This window comes from Pimephales promelas, chromosome 14 (assembly GCF_988280905.1).
Source record: "Pimephales promelas chromosome 14, fPimPro1.hap1.1, whole genome shotgun sequence".
Classification (NCBI taxonomy): domain Eukaryota; kingdom Metazoa; phylum Chordata; class Actinopteri; order Cypriniformes; family Leuciscidae; genus Pimephales; species Pimephales promelas.
The window spans coordinates 32,086,832-32,113,480 of NC_142782.1; the positions used below are offsets into that span (position 1 = coordinate 32,086,832).

The 26,649-nt window shown below is 35.6% G+C and overlaps 1 protein-coding gene across 1 annotated transcript in view; it reads left to right on the forward strand.

Annotated features, from left to right (window-relative positions):
* Positions 1-2,069: 2,069 nt before the first annotated feature.
* The window catches only part of dock5 (dedicator of cytokinesis 5), a 65,225-nt gene continuing 40,645 nt past the window's right edge, over positions 2,070-26,649 (forward strand). The window contains exons 1-17 of the mRNA XM_089119867.1: positions 2,070-2,230; positions 10,326-10,409; positions 11,844-11,884; positions 12,004-12,059; positions 13,853-13,949; positions 14,121-14,269; positions 15,155-15,290; positions 16,379-16,536; positions 17,181-17,262; positions 17,880-18,009; positions 20,824-20,896; positions 21,078-21,220; positions 22,839-22,964; positions 23,138-23,262; positions 23,976-24,074; positions 25,158-25,230; positions 25,546-25,649. Coding sequence (XP_088975993.1) covers positions 2,188-2,230; positions 10,326-10,409; positions 11,844-11,884; positions 12,004-12,059; positions 13,853-13,949; positions 14,121-14,269; positions 15,155-15,290; positions 16,379-16,536; positions 17,181-17,262; positions 17,880-18,009; positions 20,824-20,896; positions 21,078-21,220; positions 22,839-22,964; positions 23,138-23,262; positions 23,976-24,074; positions 25,158-25,230; positions 25,546-25,649 — 1,719 coding nt within the window. The 5' untranslated portion in view covers positions 2,070-2,187. The remainder of the gene's footprint in view (positions 2,231-10,325; positions 10,410-11,843; positions 11,885-12,003; positions 12,060-13,852; positions 13,950-14,120; positions 14,270-15,154; positions 15,291-16,378; positions 16,537-17,180; positions 17,263-17,879; positions 18,010-20,823; positions 20,897-21,077; positions 21,221-22,838; positions 22,965-23,137; positions 23,263-23,975; positions 24,075-25,157; positions 25,231-25,545; positions 25,650-26,649) is intronic.

The following is a 26,649-nucleotide window of genomic DNA, read 5'->3' on the forward strand; positions in this document are numbered from 1 at the left end:
CACTTTGTAACTCAGAAGTAGGCCTACATTTTGTACGTCACTCCTCAATATTTGTTGAATAAATTCAAAATAGTTTTGAGCAATGTGTAGGCTAAACCATGACCAGTGATTTATAAACACAGACCCTGATCATATAGGCTAATGGCATATTCTGTGTTAATGTGATCAGCCAGTTGTGTTTTTGCCCAAGATATGAAAATGTTTTTTCTTTCTTTGCAGTTCACAGTTAAATACTGACTCGACATCTTGCTCTGCTAACTGTTTGTCAGCTGTGAAACACTCCAGGATACTTTGGCTTTGACTCTATGGGTGAGTTTAAGTTTTTGTGCACTGGCTAAAGGGCACATTCCTCACTGATGAGTCAGTTAATGACTGAGGAGATTTAAAAAAAAAAAGAGAGAAGCAAACCTGTGAATTATGCACAATCGGCTAAAACAAATCAAATATGATTTTTAAGGTGGCTTTCTATAATGTTGACAGATCCATATCTTCAGATCCCTGATGGTCCTGACTTACTGTAAAGTCCAGTTGAACTATGAATTATATTTAAATTCCAAAATAAATAAAATTAAATTAAATTAAAGACCAGTAGAACATCCAAGAATGATAAATTCCAAAAATAAATATATAAATAAATAAATGAATTGATAAATAAATAATAAATTAATAAATCGACAAATGATTAAATAATTGAATAAATTAATAATTTAATTAATGTAATTAATTAAAATAAAATACTACCAACTAATATTTACATTAAATTAAATTATATTTTTTATTTTGTTATTTTTTTTTAAATCTATGGCATTCTTAATACACACTGTTTTTTACCTCGCAATCAGAATGCTTGATTTGAATAAAACACTTTGATGAATGTAGTGACTCACAGTAAACACTAGATGGCACTCTGTCCCTATAAAAAAAATTCAGCTTTGAGCCTTTGAGAACATGACTAATTTGATATTCTGTCAGTGGGCCTTATTTATTCAATCCGCATTTCAGTTCCCCTGTCTACTTCTGAAATTCACTAGTATTTTCACTTATAAAGAGCACTGAAGTTAAACCATAGCCTACTCAAAGTATTTTTATCTTGTTTGAAACTCTAAGACTGCATCATTAAAAAAAAAAAATGGATAGCTTGTGTATCTGTTCAACGCAGTTTTATTGACTGGTTGGTGTTTGTAAGATTTAACCCAAAAATGAAGAGCCGAATGTAAAGAACATAAACACCAATATTAACATTTAAAGGAATCATATAGCCTAGTGGCCAAATTGTATGCTGAATCATCCAAACCCTGAATTTGTATAAAAATGAAGGCAGAACAATAAGCCAGAGTAGACACACACACACACACACACACACACACACACACACACACACACACACACAGATGTAGCAGTTGCTGTAACAATAGAAGATTCCAAACATTCCTTCCCATCTCATCTCATTCTGGCACAGTTCACCGTCCTTGAAATTATTCCAAAAATTATTAAAGCCACGTACTAAATCTAAACCGATAATAAAAAGGCCGCATTTTCCCCCACCCTGTTAAAATATATATAGTGAGTGGGAAATGTGGGTATGCATCCCACGGACAGTTTTATTGTTCATTGTTTCATTCATTCACTCACTGCATAACCAAGAGAAATAAAAACAATGATGCAGTCTCAGACAATAAACAGACAAAATAGACACAGACTACACACATCTATCTATCTATCTATCTATCTATCTATCTATCTATCTATCTATCTATCTATCTATCTATCTATCTATCTATCTATCTATCTATCTATCTATCTATCTATCTATCTATCTATCTATCTATCTATCTATCTATCTATCTATCTATCTATCTATCTAATAAACAAATCTTAAATATATAGCACATTGACGTTACGTCCTGAGAACTTTTAGTATTTAGCAATTGTTGTGTTTAAAAATGACTATTAAGGAATGCATAAACTTTTAGATTTCAATGAAATTCTCGCCTTGTATATGTGAGGGAGTGAGTGCGCGCGAGCCCGAGGGCGCGTCACACACACTCACACAGTCACACACACTGCTAGCGAGCAGTTCTTTGCGTAACACCGGAACTGTGATGTTCGGACCGCTGCAGCCCTACACTCCACAACACTATTATTGTTCATATATGATTCATTTCACTTCTCTCAAGTTTTCCTGCCATGACGCTCTGGATTCCCACTAAAAGAGAGAAATATGGAGTGGGTGAGTGACTTTCAAAGCGCTTTTGTTAGTTTTTAATCAATGTTTCCCTCTGAAAACTTGCGTTGGAGTTTGAGCAGCGTTCAGCCGCACCTTTACCTGAACACACACACACACACACACACACACACACACACGCGCGCGCGCGCGCTTATGAGACCGGTGTGAAAAGTTGTCAAGTTATTATACACAAACTACGCAGATAGTTTCATATAGCAACATGGGTTAGATTTGTTGACATTTTGTTCCAGAGGATTGGATGGGTATCTCATTGCACTTTATGGTCACAAACAACATGCTTATTTGTGTATACTTTGCTTCATTGGTATATAAGTACACAGTACAGTGAATGAGGTTCCTGGAGGCTTGACAGGACAATACAATTATGATAAATACAGCAACAGTGCGGCCAGAGTTACAGTGATCACAAACAGCATTTCCCTTCCAGTCACATTAATCTGTGCACATGAGCTCAGGTTAACACACCCATAAAGCCACACAGAAGGAACTCTTTTACCTCTCACTGCTCAGTGACAGTTGCTGGATTGTTTCGCAAATGCCCTTATAATCACACACACAAACAACAATAAAGGACATTTGCATACATTTGTGGTCAGATAAATGGCTATATCTAAAACTACTTTTTATGTAAAGTACCCTTGTGCACTTGCAATTTTGACTTACTTTTTTTGTTGAAGGGCAACATTTGTTCTCTGGAATTGATTTCTTTTTCCAGGTGGGATTTGCATTTATTTGTATTTTTCCAAACATCCAATTTATGTCACATGCTTCATTTGAAATGACTTGAGGACAGTTAAAGCGCCGCTACCTATTAAATCAACTTCAAATTCAAAAGATATCATAACACAGTCAATGCTCTGCTTGCTTCATGCATGAAGTGTCTGCAAAGGGAGTCAATTTAATATTTAATGTTAATATTGTGGGAGATTTAAGCATTCTTTCTCGATTAATTGCATCTAACATCATTTTTTAATATATATATATATATATATATATATATATATATATATATATATATATATATGTGTGTGTCATTTTAGAATCAGAATGTATGTAAGATTTTTAAGAATGTTCTTCAGAGACACCCATATTCATCTCATCACTATATTATGTCATGCGCTACATGTTAGATAACAGATTCAGAGCACATTTTAATATTTGGAGTAATGTTGTTGACCTTTTTCCCCTGAGCGCTGGTTCATTTCTGATGCTTGTTGATGTACATGTACTTATTCTGTTGCTCTGGTGCGATACTGCACTTAGTGTTTATGCCAAGAGTGGTCAGCTGGCCAGTTTAACACACACAGGGTCGATTGTTGTGGTGGGGATGGGGATATGTAATCTGTTGGTCAGACATCAAGCAGTCTGGATCATACTCAGCCGTTTTTCCTGCCGAGGACTTTAACATACACTTGAGGAATTTGAATTATAACGGTGCTTTTTGTGGTAACACTATACAATAAGATTTTATTTGTTGGCTTTAACATGAACTAACAATGATTATAATGGTTAATGACTAACAATATATTCTGCCACAATATTTGCAATACAAAAATGCAACAATACGTATCGTGGATAGTTCCCCCAAAATAAAAATTACTGTGCTTGTGTGAGTTTTAGTGTCTCTACTATATTAAACTACTATATATAATGTATAATAATGCAATGGGGGAATATTTGTGGGTCCTGATAATGCCAAATGTCTCATGTTAGTAAAAAGTGGCTGACATTATTTTAAATATATCTAGTCAGTGACAGAGTGCAAGCATATTCGTCTAAAATAATTCTGTATTTTCAGCTTCAGAATCATATTGTATGTATATGTCACCATTGTCCTTGGGTTACAAGCTCCAGGTCCAAACATATTCTTTTAAACCCACAATGTAATATCAAAGTTAGCATTTTAATCAACAGTACATTTTTTTGTTAACCTTTTATCATATGTCTTGGAGTATCCCAATAACATCGTATCGTGATATGGATCGAATCGTGACATGAGGGTATCGTTACACCCCTAACAATGATACTTCTACAGCATGTATTAGTATAGTTAATCTCAACATTTACGAATGCATTTCTTAAATCAAAAGTTACTTAACTTAATGCACACTCTAAAAAATGCTGGGTTGTTTTAACCCAATTTTGGGTCAAATATAGACAAACCCAAACATTGGGTTAAAAATGTCATTTAAAAATGTAACCCAATGGCTGGGTTTGTCCATATTTGACCCACAATTGGGTTAAAACAACCCAATGCACTGTGAACTAACATTAGGGTTAACATTTATATTTACTAGCATTTACAAAGGTTAATTAATGCTATAAAAGTATATTTTGAGAACACTTTATTTCGATGGTCCACTTTAGACATTTAGGCCTAAACTATAAGTAACTTTGCAAAAAACTAAACTAAAACATTGGGTTAAAAATCTAATTAAAAAATGTAACCAAATGGCTGGGTTTTTCCATATTTGACCCAAAATTGGGTTAAAACAACCCAGCATTTTTTAGAGTGTAGCAGAGTATTAATAGACTGTCTGCGGGCTGTGAAACGATTAATCGCATACAAAATAAAAGTTTGTGTTTACATAATATATGTGTGTGTAGTGTGTATAATTATTTTGTATATACAAATACACACATATGCATGTATATATTTAAGAAAAATGTTATTCAAATATCAAATATTTGATATTTATGTATAATATAAACTACTTTGCAACTACTTGTCATTGTATTCTACTTACCAAACAGTCAAATACTTTAATGAGAGTTAGGTGACATGTAGTTACACGCAAAAAAAAGTGTAACCAATGTTTCTGTTGCTTCTGAACTCTTAATCGCTCTCATTCGAGCTGTTTTTGCACCATGAGTTCAGCACTTTTTTTGCGAGTCATCACTATAACCACAAGGCATTCGACTCACTGCCCTTGTGAAGTGCTATCACATATTTGCTCTTTGAAATAGCCCGGCTCATCGTGGTACTTCAGCAGAAAAGCGCTACAAAATGCTTATGGCAAAATGACAAGAGGCAGTGTGTTAGTGTGTGACTTCTTGTCAGTGATGTCATAGACGAGCCTACACAAAGACGGTCAGCACATCCCAGCATGCACCAGGCCAACACTGTGACACCTCTATGGCCCATTTGGCCCTGACAACAAATCACACGCTCAAATGGTGCCTAGTGTGTGTGTACTGAAGCTTTGTCTGTGATGCCTAGACTGTGACAGCTTTTTTTAAGTGATTAAATGATATTTTTGTCAGCCTAAATGTAGCCCGCGGTGGAGAAATTCTCCTTTGTGTTTGACACTCCTCTTTGAGGTTTAGATTAGTTTGGGTGTGGACAGGAAGTTTCATGCACCTGTATTATAAATGATTAATCAGAGCGAACCAGGCCGTGCTGATTTTATGAGTTATCATGATATATGGTAGCGCATTTTCTTTTTTTTAATGTGCAAAGAATGCCATACAAAACTGTAGCTGTAGATTAAACTGAAAGAAGTTGGTTCACACTGGCCGTGAAGAAGCGGACAGATTTACCAGTTGAGTGTGCTTGAGATCTGCAGTGCGCTAGTGGAAGCATGTTAGGAAACGTAGCCTCAAGCTTTTTGGTTTATCTATGAGTCTTTATTTGAACTGAACAATGTGCATGCCTGAACAAGGCTGAGCTATTTTCCCCTGGGCTGAGTGTCATCGCGCTGTAGATAGTGTGCCACTGAAAAATAACACTATTTTTTTAGCTGTACTTGATCTTTTTTTATTGTTTAATGCATCATGAGTGGGAGATTTCAAGCAACATTTATACATACCCCTGCTATTCAAAAGTCTCTAATGCTCACCCGGGCTGTATTTAATTGAGCTACAAAATACTGTGAAATAGTGTTACAATTCAAAATAACTCGTTTCTATTGTATTCTATTTTAAAATGTAATGGCAAAGCTGAAATTTCAGCATCATTACTCCAGTCTTCTTTATGATTGTTGCTCAATATTTTTTATGAAAACTGTGATGCATAGGCCTATATTAAGGCCTCGTTTACACTGCATGGTTCAAGTGACCCAAATCCGATTTTTTCTTCTCATGTGGCACAGATCGGATATGTATGAAAGCTTGTTTTCGCCACTGAATAAAAAAATATAATAAATAATTGTGACTTTTTATCTCACAATTCTGACTTTTTTTCTCACAATTGCGAGTTTATATCTCACAATTCTGACTTTATTTCTCAGAATTGCGTGATATAAAGTCACAATTGCGAGTTGTAAAGTCAGAATTGTGTGTTATAAAGTCAGAATTGCGAGATATAAAGTCAGAATTGCGAGATGTAAAGTCAGAATTGCGTGATATAAAGTCAGAATTGCGAGATATAAAGTCGCAATTGCGAGTTGTAAAGTCAGAATTGTGTGTTATAAAGTCAGAATTGCGAGATATAAAGTCAGAATTGCGTGATATAAAGTCAGAATTGCGAGATATAAAGTCGCAATTGCGAGTTGTAAATTCAGAATTGTGTGTTATAAAGTCAGAATTGCAAAATAAAGTCAGAATTGCGAGATATAAAGTCAGAATTGCGAGATATAAAGTCAGAATTGCGAGTTATAAATTCAGAAAGTCGCAATTCTGAGAAAAAAAGACAGAAGTGTGACTTTTTTTCTCACAATTGCGAGTTTACATCTCGCAATTCTGACTTTATAACACGCAATTGCGAGTTTATATGTCGAAATTCTGACATGTTTTCTCAGAATTGTGAGATATAAACTCGCAATTGCGACTTATTAGGCCAATTGTAAGGGGAAAAAGACTAACTTTTTTCCCCCTCAGAATAGTTTAAATCTCACAATTCTGACTTTATATCTCGCAATTCTGACTTTATATCACGCAATTCTGACTTTATAACTCGCAATTCTGACTTTATATCTTGCAATTCTGACTTTATATCTTGCAATTCTGACTTTATAACTCGCAATTCTGACTTCATATCTCGCAATTCTGACTTTATATCTCGCAATTCTGACTGTATATCACGCAATTCTGACTTTATATCTCGAAATTCTGACTTTATATCACGCAATTCTGACTTTATATCTCACAATTCTGACTTTATATCTCGCAATTCTGACTTTATATCTCGCAATTCTGACTTTATATCTCACAATTCTGACTTTATATCTCGCAATTCTGACTTTATATCACGCAATTCTGACTTTATATCTCGCAATTCTGACTTTATAACTCGCAATTGCGACTTTATATCTCGCAATTCTGACTTTACATCTCGCAATTGTGAGAAAAAAAGTCAGAATTGTGAGATAAAAAGTCGCAATTATTTACTTTATTTTTTTTATTCAGTGGCGGAAACAAGCTTCCATAGATATGACCGGTGAACGTGTAAGCAGGAAAAAAACGCATGGATTCCAATTTTCTCAGATCGGATTCAGGCCTCATTCATATGTGGTAATAAATCGGATATGAAACAGATACATGCATTTGCATGTGCCATGTAACCAGACAAATCGGATATTCCTCAGTAAATACGAGTCATGCGTCATTAAAAACTGTGCGATTATAGGCGCGAGCCACGCGATGGAAAAAAGTATACACACAGTGGAGCAATGCAGAGGTTTCAACACTTTTGAGTGTTTGGGGTGAAGAGTGCAGGCGAAAATGCAGGGTTGTTACAGAAATAAATCCGTTTTCAAGACATTTCACGAGATATGAGGCATCGTTTTAAGTGCTCATAGCCAGAGCCTCTCCTCTTTTTTTCTCCACCGTACGAGAGCAATGTTTTGATGACTTATTGAAATATTGAAAGAAAAAAATGTATTCGCATCTGCATGCATCCATTGATTTTTTTTTTGCTGTTTTGCTTAATTTCCCAGTTCAGAACCATCAGAACGTCTGCATTTGGTAGTTTCAGCAGTGTATAGTGTGAAAGCAAAAATCGGATATGGGTCACTTTTAAAAGATGATCTAAGCAGGTCGTCAAAAAAATCGGATATAGTCAGAAATTCGGATTTGGGCATCAAGACCTGCAGTGTAAATGCAGCCTTATTCTGGGTTCTTTGATGAATAGAAACCACGTCATTTGTTTAATATCTTTTTTTTTTTTTGAATGTTTTTACTGTCACTTTTGTGCATTGCGCACAATTTATTGCATCCTTGCTGAATAAAAGTATTAATTTACTATGAAATATATAGACTTAACTGGTTTTATTTTAAATATGTCACAGATTTGGTCACACTGGCCTGAATTTATAATTCAATGCATTTAGGGGTGTGGTCCTGGTCAAGACAATCTCCTGACCTCCAAACTGAATGTCAGAATGGGAAAGAAAGGTGATTTAAGCGATTTTGAGCGTTTTGAGCGGGTCGGTCTGAGTATTTCACAATCTGCTCAGTTACTGGGATTTTTACATGGATCCATCATGCCTTGTTACCACTGTGCAGGCTGGTGGTGGTGGTGGTGTAATGGTGTGGGGGATGTTTTCTTGGCACACTTTAGGCCTCTTAGTGCCAATTGGGCATGGTTTAAATGCCACGGCCTACCTGAGCATTGTCTGACTATGTCCACCACTTTATGGCCACCATGTCCCCATCCTCTGATGGCTACTTCCAGCAGGATAATGCACCATGTCACAAAGCTCCAATCATTTCAAATTGGGTTTCTTGAACATGACAATGAGTTGACTGTACTAAAATGACCAGATCTCAACCCAATAGAGCATCTTTGGGATGTGGTGGAACGGGATGTGCATCCCACAAATCTCCATCAACTTCAAGATGCTATCCTATCAATATGGGCCAATATTTCTAAAGAATGCTTTCAGCACCTCGTTGAATCAATGCCACGTAGAATTAAGGCAGTTCTGAAGGCGAAAGGGGGTCAAACGCAGTATTAGTGTGTTCCTAATAATCCTTTAGGTGGTAATTTCTGTGGCAACTCACTCAATTCCATTGCTTCTATTCATGTTTGTCGTCAACATTAGAGCAAGTGCTAGTAGGAGGGCTTAACAGCTTTAGAGACAGGAACTAAGGGGGTGAGGCTTAGCGACTGATCATTTTCTCCGCACAATTGAGATATGATACTGGAAGGTTTAAATAAATCGGTTGACAAACTGGTTTATCGGCCAACCCTAGTATCAGCCGATCATGTTTCAGTGATTGCTTTGTCATGACACTGTTTCTTTAATGTAATTTAATTATGTGAAGTTACCTTTATTTACATTGTGCTTTATACAGTACAGCTTTATAAACGATTCAATGATGCAAACAGGATTGGGTTTAGTGTGTTGAACTTTCCCAGATTTCATCTTTGTATGCGCATACTCTCATTTTTTGTGTGTAGCAGATGGAAAGCAGTGTGAAGGCAGATGCATGGCACAAGGAAATCTTGCACTCCCACTAGTGTCCTTCAGCATTTCAGAGGGAGGGAAAACTCAGGCCTTGTAGTGGAGACATGCACTCTCAGGTTCATCTGCAGTTCAACAGCCCAAAAAATGTTCAACTAGTATGAGGAAAGCACTCAGCACCTCTTAGCGTGCTCACATTCCACAAATCGGCACTTGTACAGTGCCCAACACTTCAGATGCAAGCCAATATTGCATCCAAGTGTATCACAAACTCTCCTGTCGCCTGTTGTATCGTCAAAGCGTGCCGAACCGAACCGTACCGTACCGTACCATGCAGTGGAAAAGGGCCACAATTTGCACTGGTTAGTAAATCACCAGATGATGTGGGCTCTTTTGACCAGTATAACCACCCAGAACACCATATTGCTGCAAAGCAACATCCTTGCGTCATCATGGCATGTTTTTAAGGGCAAAAATAATCTTGCATTGTATTGTGAAAATCATTTTTTGTTGTAATCTCACAGGGAGTTTGGGTTGCATTTGACGTTGTTTGAAGATCTGAGTCATGTCAAGTGACTGTTTCCCTGCAGAACTTGAGGACTCTCCACTTAAGAACTCATGCAACAGTCATTTCCCTCTTTCACAGGACAGACAGCAGCCTTGTTGTTTTTGTGTTTCTGTTTTCTCTTTGCTCTCCGCAGTTTTGTGACACACTCTTGTCTACATTTCAGCTATCTATAACTATGACGCCAAAGGACAGCCAGAGCTGAGTCTTCAGGTTGGGGACACGGTACACATACTTGAGACGTTTGAAGGTGAGTGTTGAGTTCTTGGACACGTTTTGACATGTCCAACTACACTTTCTGATTGCGTGTTCACACTTGCACTGAACACATAATCTGGGGTATACCAGTTCTGAGATGTTTGAATGGACTTCACACATGACCTGAACACACAAATTAAGGACCATATTTGCTTAGAGGATTTAAAGGGATCATATTTTACACTTTGTTGCAGTTTATTTAACCAAAGTCCTCTTATAATTTTAAAAGTTTTTTTCCATGAATGTACAAATGGTGTCAAATGGATAGTTAACACAAAAATATACTGACCTGCATGTTATTTCAAATATGTAAGACTTTCTTTTTTTCTGTGTAAACTATTAGACATTTAAAATAATAATAATAATAATAATCTTCTTTTGTTTTTTTGTGATTTAAATATAGGGATGGGCAACGCTTAATCGCAATTAATCGCATCCAAAATAAAAGTTTGTGTTTACATAATATATGTGTGTGTGGTGTGTATAATTATTTTGTATATATAAATACTAACACATGCATGTATGTATTTAAGAAAAATGTGTTCTTAATATATCAAATATTTAATTATAAATTATATATAAATATATATACATACTTGTGTATATATATAAATAATATATATACAAGTATATACATGCAAATATTTCTGAAATATGTACATGCATGTGTGTATTTATATATACAAAATAATTATACACACCACACACGCATATATTACGTAAACGCAAACTTTTATTTTGGATGCGATTAATCACGATTAATCGTTGCCCATCCCTAAAATCCAAGTGATTTTTGACTGATTAAAATGGGACAGATTGGCTATTTTCAGTTTTTTTTTCACTTGCTGAAAAGGACAGGAAACTTTTTAGCACCAATACAACAAAATCAATAGGAAAGGATTGTGCATTATGCACACAATTGATGCTTTATCTGTGCATTTCAGCATTCTTGTACTGCAACAAAAAATTATTGGACATTTTTTGCAAGTCTGTCTCCTTGTAAACTCGCTCAATAAGTATTTTCTGCCAAGGTTTATATAGTCTTCTTCAACAGCACACAAAATGCACTCAAACTAAATTGTACAGTCAACATTCACAATGAAAACTTGATTATATTACCATTGTCATTAATCAGCTTCCACCATTATTATTTAATTTACTCCCCCAACTCGGAAAGCTGTGTTTTAAAGACAATACAGAGTTCCCCAGTGGTAATTATGACACTGTATTTTTTTAAATATGGCACTGTATTTATTATTTAAAAATAGAAAACCTTGTTTTGTTATTTACAACTGCCCCATTGGATATTGTTAAATCCGAACAGAACATCTGCCTTATTCTGTTATATAAATAAAATGGGACATAGCATCTGCTATGTGGCATCATCTGTCTAAAAAGATCTGTTCTTTTTCCTTCCTTCTCCCAGGGTGGTACCGAGGATACACACTACGACAGAAATCACAAAAGGTGTTGGGATAATTATCATCCTACTGATAAAATGACAATCTAATCATTACCTGACATTCTGCAGCAGGCGGAATGGATTGCGTGGGTTCTCACAAATGCTTCTTTGTCTTATTTCAAAGGGCATTTTTCCTGCCAACTATATTCATCTGAAAGAAGCGAAAGTTGAGGGAACTGGGTAAGAGGCAGATCATATGTTAATTATCCTCTATAATTCATTAATGAAAAATTGTCAAGTTTCAGTCATCCACCGTGGCTTGTAGTTTTCTCATTTACTCTGACACCCACTCTTTCATGATTGTAACTCTTGTTCAAAGCAGTTAAAGGAAGGATTGCCAGTTTTCGGAGGGGCTAGAAATAGCAAGTTATTTTTAAAGGCATGAGATCTTCCAAAGCCTTTCAAAACACATAAACACACAGCATGGAGCAAAAAACTCCTCACGTTTCAAAGCACATAACATTAAAGTGCACTGACCTGTAACACCTGACTGCTGCAGATTCATTTCAACGTTGATAGTGTTGCCATTGAAACGCATGAATTCGGACCGAATGCAATGATTGGACGCACGCTTTATGGTCCTACGCCTTCCACAAATTATATAAATATCAATAAAAATACATTTAGACCACTTAACTTCGTGATTGCTATCAGGATGTGAAGAGAACCAGCATAACAAAAAACGTTTCTGGAACAAATCGTCTACCCTGCCTTTAAAATAATGCATGATTAATTAAAATGGGTTAAAATGCTCTGAAATATATCGTAGCAACACATTTGGCAAGAAAATTTAATCTGAATTTCCCAGCATGCCAAAGTCACACAACATGGTCACTGCATTGCTGACACAATTGCTGACTGTTTTGGACCAAAATCTTCTAAGCAAGTGTTTCAGTTGAATTATTCTGTTTAGTCATAGTCAAAATTAGTGTAATTAGTGACATTTTTCTGACATGTATCTTTTTAATAGCATTTTTATTTTTTAAATTTTACTTTTATCAGTGATTTATAAAAAAAAAAAAGCATTTCAATAACTTGCTAATAATCTTTTCATTGCAATTAAAGTGAAATTACTGGTTCTTATGCAATGGAGCCTATACATACATACATATATATATATATATATATATATATATATATATATATATATATATATATGTATATATTAGGGCTGTGCAAAAGTTAATTGCGATTAATCGCATCCAAAATAAAAGTCTGTGTTTACATAATATATTTGTGTGTGCTGTATATAATTATTTTGTATATATAAATACCTATGCATGCATGTATATATTTAAGAATTATTTGCGCTTAAATTCTGTATATATTTATAAATATATTATCTATATTATATAAATATAAATATTTCATATATGAATAACACATTTTCTTAAATATATAGATGCATGTGTGTGTATTTATATATACAAAATAATTATATACAGCACACATAAATATATTATGTAAACACAGACTTTTATTTGGATGCGATTAATCACAATTAATTTTTGCACAGCCCTAGTATATATATAATACATAAGTATGTGTTTTTTTAAATTCGTATTTCAATGAATAACATATATTTGTGTTTTTTTAAACTAGTATTTTATTGAATAACATATATTTAAAATATGATTTGATTTGAATATTTATTACATTATTTAAATGGTCCAATTGTGACATTTCTTAACTTCTTGAAATAAATATTATTCAATATGCTGAGTTGTGTTTTTAATTCAGAATTATCACTTAGTGTATCAAATAATACTGGTCACATTCTGCAACCAAAATGCCCAAAGTTGCAATTTTGCGAATGTTTTCCAAATGATGACTTCTTATAGACCATAAAAAAACATGATAAAAATCAGTGCTTGGGTCTCCCTGGTTTAAATAACTGCAAAAGGCATTTTTATTTGTTTATCTGAAAACCTGACTAAACCAAGGTTTTCTTCTAACCTTCTTTTGATGTACAGGAAACAAGAGACTGTCGTACCTACAGATTTGCCCTTGGTCCAGGAACTTGGCACCACACTACGGGAATGGACACAAATATGGCACAATCTTTACGTGGTACGTGAACCCACCTGTGTCATTTTGTGGTTAGCTTGAGTTGAACTCATCATCCGTTTCAGCTCAACACTGAGCTTCCCACAATGTGTTTGGTCAACAAAGACAAATCCCATCCCTGGTGTTTTGTAAGCTGTGATATGGTTTTTAATCAATTGTTCGTTTACATACCAGAACAACAAGACCACGCTGTTCCGGAACGTTCAGCAGATGGCCTACAGTCTGATCGAGTACCGCTCGCAGATTGTGTCCGGCACGCTTCCCAATGACGAACTTGTGGAGCTGAGGAAGAAAGTCACTGCAAAAATCGACTATGGGAACAGGTGCGATACAGCCTCCCGAACCTCACGTTGTTTCACCAAATGGATTTTTCATTTGAGGAGCCTGAATGTCTGTATATGTGATATCCTCAAGCAGAAATATTGAATTTAATCTATTTAAAGGGATAGTTCACTTTGAAATTAATTTTTGGTATGTTTAAGCTTACCTCAAGGTCATCCAAGATGTAGGTGTCTTTGTTTTTCCGCAGTATTTTCAATTTTGATATTTTTAGGTCAAACCGTTCTTGTCTGTCAGTCATATAATGCAAGTCTATGGTCACCACCTCAAAGAACATGCACAGAGAAGTCCAAATTAAACATGACTTAATGACTTGTTAATGTAAGAACACATTGATGGCCTAAGACACGAAACGAGCGGTTTGTGTGAGAAAATGAACAGTATTTATATCGTTTTACCTCTTGTTACCACAGCCACAAAGCGCCCGCGCCCTCAGATCACTTGGACGTGGCTGTGGTTAAAAGAGGTAAAACGATATAAACGCTGTTCGTTTTCTCACACAAACCGCTCGTTTCGTGTCTTAGGCCATCAATGTGTATTTACATTTACGAGTCATTAAATCATGTTTAATTTGGACTTCTCTGTGCATGCTCTTTGAGGTGGTGACCATAGACCTCCATTATATGCCTGACAGACAAGAACGGTTTAACCTAAAAATATGAAAATTGAAACTACTGCGGAAACAAAGACACCTACATCTGGGATGCCGTTGAGGTAAGCTAAAACACATCAAAAATAAATTTCAAAGTGAACTATCCCTTTAAGTTGATAAAATGCTGTAATAAAACAGTTTAAAATTAATGATGATAATACAGTAAGAATGTGTCAGCACTCTTGTGTGGTAAACTATAACTGTGGCTGTTGCACAGGATTCTGGGTCTTGATTTAGTGGTGCGCGATGAAGCCGGAAACACCTTAGATCCCGAGCGCACCAGCACGGTCAGTCTGTTCAGGGCTCACGAGAGCGCATCCCTCAGTATTGATGAGAGGATACAGGAGGAGAAGGTAAAACACTAGTTTTTGCTCTGTTCATGATCAAATTGGTTTAATATATTCATGCAGGTACTAGGAAAATATTTTCTTTCTAGTTGCTCGTTGAACCCTGGGTCCAGAATTAGCACATTGCCAAATTGGATTTGATGAGTAATTAAAATAATTGGCTTTTTATTGTATAATGCATGGTTTGTGTTGCAATGCAAATTCACAGGAATAGCTGACAGAATCAAATTAAGAAGGAGACAAATGGTTGGTTATTCTGCTGTTATGTTTTGACAAATAAATAGGTTAAATATCTATGAACCTTTTATTGCACAAGGATTTTTATGAATCCCATTTGAAGCAGTGAAGCTGAATATATATATATATATTTGAAGAGTTCAGATGCAAAAGCCTCTAAGTGCCATTTGAAATTTTCTTCTAGAATGATCATTTTTATCAAGCTTGTATATTTAAGTTCAGTGATTTCACTTAAATGGCAATGATAATTACCTATTAACTGTTATTTAAGTGAAATTACTGAACTTAAATATACAAGTTTGATAAAAATCATCATTAAAGAAGAAAATTTCAAATGGCATTTAGAGGCTTTTGCATCTGAACTCTTCATATATAATAAAAGTAATGCAAAAGGTTCTTTCCTTGACTACCATTAAAATGACCTGCAACTGAAAAAGCATGTTAAAAATGTGTTTTTGGACTTTGCATGAGCCCTTTGTACATTTCTTGACCACAAATACCCCCCTAATCAACATTCATCAACATATTGGTGTGGTGATAAAACATTGCTTTTTAAATATGAATTATTATAAATATAATTGATTGATTTTGGTTTGTTGTGAAATCTTTTTCAAAATCATCATTTGCATAAAAAGTTCACTTAAAGAACTCAACATTCATCTCGTTTGAGCGTCTTCTGAAGGTTACATTTAAATTGAAAAATTGTAATTTTTTATGCGTTTGACAGATGCTTCTTCTTCCCATTGCATTCAGGTATACATTTTATCAGCTAATGCATTCCCTGGCATTAATCAAACCCATGACATGTCCACTACTTCTGTGTCCAGTCCTGAATTTTCCCTTGTCTTTTTGGGTAGATGCGGCTTCAGAGCCTGGAGAAGCGGCGTCAGGCCCTCTTCAGCGGCGTGCACACGTACAGCATCCTAATGAATCTCAAAAACTTTGTATGCAACATCGGCGAAGACGCAGAACTCTTCATGTCATTATATGATCCTGACAAGTCTGAGTTTATTAGGTGTGTCTGTCTCTTCCTTTTGTTTTGTTCTTTAAAAGCAGAAGGGCATTATTGTATTGAATGTCCACTGCGTATTGGTGGACTTCTGTTTGACACAGACAATAGGTTTTGAAAAGCTGAAGTACACTAGTATATTCCACTATGAGCAGATATTGTGCTTGTGTTGGTTTCAGTGGTGAAAATATTACTGGACAATGAATAACATGTTATTTTATTTCATGAGTTTATGCTAGAGAGAGAATGTCCAACATACTGAAAACGAATCTGTTCTTTACAAGTCAACGAAATACTTTTTCAAAAGATACAGAAAACACCTAGTCAATGTGGTCCTTTGCTTTCAGTTAGAGCCCTTGCTTCATGAATCATCACATTTTCCTTGACATTTTGAAATAAAAGGGTGTTGTATAATGAAAACATACAGGGCAAGAACTCGAAAGTCCGTTAAAACTATTTATTAAAGTCAAACTTGAAAAGTGTCCCATTTCGAAAGCATTGGATTTTTGATGAGGGTGAAAAACATGAATATTAAAAGAACATATTATTATAAGTGGACCTTGTCATAAGCTTGTCTTATAAAGGCAACATTTTCTTCACAGATGTAGTTTATAATAATCTTCATGACACATTTTGTCTTTTCCTATCAGTGAAAACTTCCTGGTGCGGTGGGACAGCACAGGCATGCCGAAAGAGATCGAAAAACTCAACAACCTTCCTGCACTCTTTACGGTATTTTGACTACTGGCATAAATGCATAATGTAATTTATTCCTGTGATTTTCAGCATCATTACTCTAATCTTCGGTGTCACATGATCCTTCAGAAATCATTCTAATATGATGATTTGCTGCTCAAGAAACATTTCTTCTATAGACCATTTCTCAAGATGTAAACAACACTGGTCCAGAAGCACCTCCTGTTTCAGTTTGTAACTGTTTTCTTTATTTCACATGTAAAGAAAACATCTTAAAGATGTTTGTTTAACTTTTTGATTCAGTTTTAAATGTTCTGTTGGTTGTATTTTATCCCAGCTTTTATGTAGTGTTAAAAAACTGAAACAGGAAGTGCTTCTGGACCAGTGTTGTTTACATCTTGTGAAATGGTCTATAAATGTTGAAGAAAGTTGTGCTGCTAAATATTTTTGTAGAAACTGTTATTCATTTCTTCAGTATTCTTTAATGAATATAAAGGTCATGAGAACACCATTTATTTGAAATATATGTATTTTTTGTAATAATGCAAGTCTTTACAGTCACAAACAAGCATGACCCCAAACGTTTGAACAGCAAATCTTAAAATGCTAAAAAATGTGTAAGTGTTCTTCTTCTGTGACGTCCCTGTGTTCAGGATCTGAGCAGCAGTGACCTCATCAGACAGCGCCTCTTCCTGGTGTGTCAGATCATCCGTGTGGGATGCATGGAGCTGAAGGACGGAAAGAAACACACAGGAGGGCTGAGGAGGCCGTTTGGAGTTGCAGGTACAAGATCTCTGATTATTTATAGACCATTTTGCAAGATGTAAACAACACTGGTCCAGAAACACTTCCTGTTTCAGTTTGAAACTGTTTTCTTAATTTCACATGTAAAGAAAAAAATCTTAGAGATGTTTGTTTAACTTTTTGATTCAGTTTTATATGTTCTGTTGGTTGTATTTTACCCCAGCTTTTATGTAGTGTTAAAAAACTGAAAAAGGAAGTGCTTCTGGATCAGTTTTGTTTACATCTTGTTTACTTCTCTTCGTTTCAAACTTCATATTTGGAATTTGTTTAGAACCGTGAGTGTTTGTCCTTTTAAATTGTTAAAATGGTTAACTTTACAATAAGGTCCAATTAGTTAATGCAACTAAATATGAGCTATACATTAGTTACAGTATTTATTAATCTTTGTTAATGTTAGTTAATAAAAACACAAGTTCGTTTGTTAGTTCATGTTTGCTCAGGTCCATTAAATATTATTAATCGATTTTTTTTTAATGTATTACTAAATGTTCTGAGATTAATAATAAATGGCTGACAAGTATTTTTCCTTAAGTTTAGCCATTAAAATTAATGCACATAGCTCTCCACAAGTCATTTGTGTGGAAGCTTGTCTCCGAAACTGAATTAAAAAAAATAAATAATAATTGCGACTTTTTATCTCACAATTGCGAGATTTGAAGTCAGAATTGTGAGAAATAGTCGCAATTGTGAGATATGATGTCGCAATTCTAAGAAATAAAAAAGTCTCAGAAAATTCTCTGAAATAAAGTCGCAATTTCGAGAAAAAAAGACAGAATTAAGACTTTTTTTCTCACAATTGTGAGTTTACATCTCGCAATTCTGACATCTTTTCTCAGAATTGTGAGATATAAACTTGCAATTACAAGTTATCAGGCCAATTGTAAGGGGAAAAAAAGACTAACTTTTTTCCCCTCAGAATAGTTTATATCTCACAATTCTGACGTTACAACACACTGTTTCGACTTTATATCTCGCATTTCTGACTTTATAACACGCAATTCTGACTTTATAACACGCATTTCTGACTTTATAACACGCAATTCTGACTGTATATCACGCAATTGTGACTTTATATCACGCAATTGTGACTTTATATCTCGCAATTCTGACTTTATATCTCGCAATTCTGACTTAATAACACGCATTTGCAACTTTATATCACGGAATTGTGACTTTATATCACACAATTCTGACTTTATATCTCACAATTCTGACTTTATATCTCACAATTCTGACTTTATATCTCACAATTGCGATATATAAAGTCAGAATTGCATGATATAAATTCGCAATTGCGTGTTATAAAGTCAGAATTGCGAGATGTAAACTCGCAAATAAACTGAAAAAAAGTCCGAATTGTGAGATAAAAAGTCGCAATTACCTTTTTTTATTTTTCATTCTGAGGCGGGAACAAGCTTCCATACATTTCTGTGCCACAAGCATCCTGGAACAGAATTGCAAAAATATTGACTGTTTTCAGGCAGATTTCCTTCCACCTCAACAGGACGACACAAACAGCTTTACAGCTCAAATAACACACATTTTGTTCTGCTGACTACAAGTGCTTTAAAAACAACAATACAAACGACACATTTCTGCTTTTAAGCTCTTCAGCTGTCTTGGCTGCCGGTGCTTCAATTATGAGTGCATTACTGCGAGTGCACTTTTTGTCTGTTTTCGTGATCTTGAAGGATGCGACAACTTCATTTTGTGCTGTAATAGATCTTAACTTGACACGTGTGTGATAAAGGGTTTAATTGCACCAAGAGAAACAACAATGTTCATCTAGTATTTTGATGAGAACACTTTTACTTTTTTGTTGTGCCTCGTATTGCTAAATATCTGAGCAAAAGACATTATTTATCTGTATTGCTGATTTGTTTTTGAGAAAAATGAATTTTCCCTAGTCAAGCACGCATGTCGTTTCGCATCTCACAGCTTAGTGTTCTCTTGCCTTACTTTCTCCTGTTTATCATATTTCAGTTTAAAATCTCCAGTTAGCTGAAAGACCCAATGATACTATTATTATCTTTCCTCGGTCTAAAACTCAGTAATGTCACATGAAATGGTTACATTGTGAATAGATGTTGAATCAAACTACAGGTGAGGCACATTTGTGGAAAATAGTTTCTTTTTGTTCCAAAAGGACGTTGTGTCAAGTGTTTTGACCTTCTTTTTTTTTACTGCTGACTCACTGTAGACAAAAACATTAGGTTGAATGCCAGCATTGTATTTTTCAAGAATTTTTTACCATAAGCTCAAAGACATATTGCATCACTGGCTTCTAACATTCATTGAGCACAGACAATACCTGGGTCATCTTGTTGTGAACATGTCTGTCCAATTTTTCATGGTTGATGGTTCACAATTAGAGAGCCATAAGACATGAGAGTTTCAGGAAAAGCATTTATTAGTAGGCAGCATGATAACAGTATAATTATGTTTTCCTTAGATTTAATAATCAGATTTCGAAGATGATTTAGTATCTGTTCATTTGGTATTCAAGCTTGCAAATCAAGTCGAAATAAGTCGATTTTGAGGTTTCTATAGTCTCAAATCAGTCTAGAAATCTTTTGTCAAAAATCTTTTATCAACATTGAAACATATTCAAAGAATTGAAATGAATAGTTTGCGCCACATATTTGACCTCCGAATACATCTCAAAACTAGTGCTTAGAAAATGCAAGTTATTTTCTCTCTCCAAGGGAATGTGAATAATGCAGAATGTAATAATAAAATGTAATGTATCTGCGGTTCGGATCAGCTCTAGCCTCCTTTTCTTTGTGTTTACAGTCATGGATATCACAGATATAGCCCATGGGAAAATTGATGATGATGATAAGCAGTATTTCATCCCTTTTCAACAGTGAGTGTGTCCTTTTTGAGATTAAAATATCCTTCATTTACATGATTGGTTTCTATTTTCACGTTTTCTTCATGCATTGGTGTTTATCTTCGACAGAGTCCATCATATACTGTTACCCCTAGGCTATATTTTGATCTTTCTTTCAGTTTTGTCCTTCTCCTCTTGGACTCTCTCTTCCTAGGATTGCCATGGAAACGTACATCCGTCAGAGGCAGCTAATCATGTCTCCTCTCATCCCGTCTCGTGTCATTGGTGAGAACGAGCCACTGGCTGTCGTCTTCAACAAGGTCATCGCAACGCGAGAGGTCAACCACAAAGGACAGGGTAAATCCAGGCCAAAAGGCCCCAACATGATCTTTGGTCTTGTGTTTATGTCTCTGCTGGCAACAAATGTGACCTTGTGGAACTTTCTCGATTGTTGTATGAAACAGTCGAGTATTTGAAAAGTTTGAGAGAATGAAAAACGAATAACTTTGGTAGAGAGAAATTTTACAGTTCATTTTAAACAAAAACTATCTATCTATCTGTCTGTGTGTGTCTGTCTCTTTTGTTTGGTCTGTTTGTCTTGTTTTTCTGTCTTTCGTTTGGTCTGTCTTCTTTCGTTTGGTCTGTCTGCCTGTCTCTTTCGTTTGGTCTGTTTGTCTTTTCTGTCTGTTTTTCGTTTGGTCTGTCTGTGTCTGTCTCTTTCGTTTGGTCTGTTTGTCTTTTCTGTCTGTTTTTCGTTTGGCCTCTCTGTCTGTCTCTTTCGTTTGGTCTGTCTGTCTTTCTGTCTTTCATTTGGTCTGTCTGTCTGTCTGTGCGTTTCGTTTGGTCTGTTTGTCTTTCTGTCTTTCAATTGGTCTGTTTGTCTAGTCTTTCTGTTTTTCGTTTGGTCTGTCTTAGTCTGTCTGTTTCGTTTGGTCTGTCTGTCTGTCTGTCTTTCGTTTGGCCTGTTTGTCTTTCTGTCTCTTGTTTGGTCTGTCTGTCTGTCTGTTTCGTTTGGTCTGTTTGTCTTTCTGTCTTTCGTTTGGTCTGTTTGTCTAGTCTTTCTGTTTTTCGTTTGGTCTGTCTGTGTCTGTCTCTTTCGTTTGGTCTGTTTGGTCTGTTTTTCTAGTCTTTCGTTTGGTCTGTCTGTCTCATCTTTCTGTCTCTGGTTTGGTCTGTCTGTCTGTTTCGTTTGGTCTGTTTGTCTTTCTGTCTTTCATTTGGTCTGTTTGTCTGATTCGTTTGGTCTGTTTGTCTTTCTGTCTTTCGTTTGGTCTGTCTGTCTAGTCTTTCGTTTGGTTTGTCTGTCTGGTCTTTCTGTCTCTCGTTTGGTCTGTCTGTCTGTCTGTCTGTCTTTCGTTTGGCCTGTTTGTCTTTCGTTTGGTCTGCCTGTGTCTGTCTCTTTTGTTTGGTCTGTTTGTCTAGTCTTTCATTTGGTCTTTGTGTCTCTCGTTTGGTCTATCTGTCTGTTTAGTTTGGTCTGTTTGTCTTTCTGTCTTTCGTTTGGTCTGTTTGTCTAGTCTTTTGTTTGGTCTGTCTGTCTGTCTGTCTTTCGTTTGGCCTGTTTGTCTTTCTGTCTGTTTCGTTTGTTCTGTTTGTGTCTGTCTCTTTCTTTTGGTCTGTTTGTCTAGTCTTTCTGTTTTTCGTTTGGTCTGTCTTAGTCTGTCTCTTTCATTTGGTCTGTTTGTCTTGTCTTTCGTTTGGTCTGTCTGGTCTTTCTGTCTCTCGTTTGGTCTGTCTGTGTCTGTCTCTTTCTTTTGGTCTTTTTGTCTAGTCTTTCTGTCTTTCATTTGGTCTCTTTGTCTAGTCTTTCAGTCTTTTGTTTGGTCTGTTTGTCTTGTCTTGTCTGTCATTCGTTCTGTCTGGTAATTGATTCTGAGATGATTTAGTCTGTGTTGAGAGATCCTGCGCCCTCAGGGCTGGAGTTTGTTGACTGACGAGACCTGTCCGCCTTATAATGGCATATTTTTGCTTTCAGGTTTGTTTGTGACCCTAAAGTTGCTCCCTGGAGATGTGTTTCAGGTTAAAAAAGATTACCCTCATTTTGTGGATCGCACAACAGCTATAGTCAGGAAAATGGGCTTTCCTGAAATTATCCTGCCAGGTTGGTCAGCACATCTTTCAGATTGTAACACCTTCGTCTTAATAATAGTGCAATTAAAGCCTTTCTTACCAACTTCAGTAAATCCATTTGCTGTTGTCTCTTCACCCAGATTCTCTAGTGACCAGTCAACCTTTATGTACAGTTCATTTAGTGCAACTATTATGTCTCTACAGGTTATGTAAGGAATGATATATATGTAACACTTCTACAAGGAGAATTTGATCGTGGCAAGAAGAAGACCCCCAAAAATGTAGAAGTTATAATGAGCGTGTTGGATGAAGAAGGAAATCCCATGGAGGTAAAAAACAAACAAACATAAAATGAAATATTTACTTACATTAATATCAGGATAATTAGGATATTCCCAAAGCAGTGCTTGGTAAAGGGCACTTGTTAAAAACCAGTAATCGAATCCTGATTCAAAATAAACACATGGCAACAGCTTGAATTACATATTTTTTTTTGCATAAGTTGGTTCCATTGTCCTCCGTTCTTCTTGTTTATATTGACTAACAGTTTTAACTTTCTCTATTTAGCATGCATAGCTCATCCACCCCCTTTATCTCTGTGTTTTGACAGCAGAACTGTTGCTGGCATAAAAACAGCTCACAGTTCTTTCTCCTTTATAAAACGGCTGCTGTCTTTAAATGTCCAAACACACTGTACATAAAGCTTTTTACAGTTCTGTTCTTGCCAAATGCTATTTCGATCTGTAATGCACAGAAATGCGTGTCCTGTTTACACCCGTGAACATGGAAAAAATACAAAAAAAAAATAATTCTGAAACATTTCCTAAAAAGATCTCCTCTTTTACGAGATTTAAGCTTGTCTTTCAGTCTTGTTGTCATTTTATATACTGCACATTATGCAACACAGTTTCTTTCAACTCAAGCTGTGCGCTGCCAACTTCTGGTCTTGTTAACATTGAACTTTTTCGGCTGCAAACCACTTACTGTTTGTAAAACTGTTTTTTTCCAGTAAATCTTTTTTACCTTCTCAATCTCCCTTCAGAAAGCCATGTTTCCTGGAGCTGGTTATGAAGGGATCACTGAATATAAGTCTGTCATCTACTATCAAGTCAAGCAGCCCTGCTGGAATGAGACGGTTAAGGTACAAACACCAGGACGAAAACAAAAGCATCTGGGTTCAGATTTTTGAAGTTTTGAAGCTAAAGGCCCTTTCATATGACTCTCGCAAGAATTCTCCAATGCAAAGCATTAATCTACAGTACAGCACAACCTCGCTTTTTTTTTTGCATGCAGTGTACTCAAGCGTTGTAACCCGTAACTCAAAGTTTCTCCTTTTTTAACAACATGGAAGAGCGATTGATTCTTTGTGCAACTGAAGTTGCATGTTTTATTCATGATTGATTTTTGAAGCACTTCCCATGAGGCCAATCACGTTTTAATTGTAAAAGGACAAACACATTTTTTTTTTCATCTCAGTTTCTTAGTAACACATATCAGGCTCCAACTCTCTAATAAATGTCCATTAAAAAAATTAATTTAATATGTTCACTTTCATTAACTACAGTTGTTAACATGAACTACCAATGAACAGCATTTATTCATCTTATTTAATCTTAATTTCAGCATTTATTAATACATTATTTAAATCAAAAGATTTATTTGTGAACTAACGAACAAACAATAAACAATTATATTTTTACTAACTAAGATAAAAAAGATTAATAAATGCTTTAAAATATATATTGCTAATTGTTAAGCCTATGCAAATTAGACGTTATTTTAAATTGCTACCAAAAAGTGTTGCCACTATTTATAATAGTTCCTCAAAGTAAGAATGGTGTAAAATCCTGACAAAATGATCTGGTACATTTGTTTACACGTAAACACACACAATGTCAAATGCATATCGTGACGATCAGAGAGCGTATGCTTCCTTTCCGTTCTTTCTGTAATGTTTTAAAGTGATCTCCAGGATTTTTTCTTATTTGAAGCTCAAATGTGTTCGCTCCATCATTTCCTGTTTCCTATTTTCACTGCATACACCTGCCACTTTCATGCTGCCTAGCAATAAAATTGCCGTTCTGTGACACTGCCAGCAATGCTTTTCATGTCAAGGTCAATTGAAGTGCTTACGCTTGTGTTGAAGCCCTTCACGTGGGTCATATGAGAGGGACTTAAGAATTGCACCAGGGTTTTAATTCACTTGCTCACTTCCGTCTGTCAGGTGGCCATTCCTATTGAGGATGTGTGTCGATGTCACCTGAGGCTGACCTTTAGACACAGATCTTCTCAAGATTGTGAGTCCTTATTGTGCATGACGTTGAGTTCGCAAGAACTGTATGTATAAGCTAAAGACTGTGGTATCTGTTCTCTTTTTTTCTTTTTTTCATTAATGCATTTATGCAGAGGTTTTTGTCCAGGTCACGTTTGTTGCATGCATTTCACATTTTATATGGAAGTCCAACATGGGGTTAAATACTATCCTCGGAAAACATGTATAAAAAGATAGAGTTTACAGAGATCTCACTTAAACACATTAGCATTTTTGCTGACCCCAGGTTGAGAACCTCACTATGTTCAAGTTGAAAATTTGTATGCTTATATTTCTGTAGCCAGAGATAAGTCTGAGAAGCCTTTTGGCATGGCCTTTATTCGCCTGATGAAGTCGGATGGCACCACACTCCCAGATGGAAAACACGATCTCATTGTCTACAAGGTGGGCATCTTAAAGGAGTAGTTCACTTTTACAAAAACTTTTGCTGATAATTTACTCACCCCCATGTCATCCAAGATGTCCATGTCTTTCTTTCTTCAGTCGAAAAGAAATTAAGTTTTTTGATGAAAACATTCCAGGATTTTTCTCCATATAATGGACTTCAATGGGAACCAAACGGCTCAAGGTCTAAAAGACATTTTCAGGACAAAATGCAAACTATTCAAAGGGCTTTAAACGATTCCAGACGATGAATAAGGGTCTTATCAAGCGAAACGATCGCTCTTTAAAAAAAATAAATAACAAAGTTTTATAAGCTCAAATGCTCGCCTTGCTCTGTTCTGTGATGTGCGTTCGTGACTCTCCTGTTCGAACTCGTTCATCAAAATGAATGAATCTTTTTCCGAGTCAATTCGTTCGTTTTGTTCGTTGAATGAACCAAATGACTCGGAAAAAGATTTGTTCATTTTGATGAACGAGTTCGAACAGGAGAGTCACAAACGCACATCACAGAACAGAGTAAGGCGAGCATTTGAGCTTATAAAACTTAAACCTTGTTATTTATTTATTAAATGAGCGATCGTTTCACTTGATAAGACCCTTTTTCATCGTCTGGAATCATTTAAAGCCCTTTGAACAGTTTGCACTGAAACTCTCATTTGGACCCCATTGAAGTCCATTATATGGAGAAAAATGCTGGAATGTTTTCATCAAAAACCTTAATTTCTTTTCGACTGAAGAAAGAAAGGCGTGGACATCTTGGATGACATGGGGGTGAGTAAATTATCAGCAAAAGTTTTTTTTTTAAAAGCTTTTCTATTTTAATATATTTTACAATGTAATTTATTCCTGTGATGCAAAGCTAAATTTTCAGCATCATTACTCCAGTTTTCAGTGTCACATGATCCTTCAGAAATCATTCTAACATGATGATTTGATGCACCAGAAACATTTCTGATTATTAACAATGCTAAAACCAGTTGTGTTTGTGAAAACCGTGATA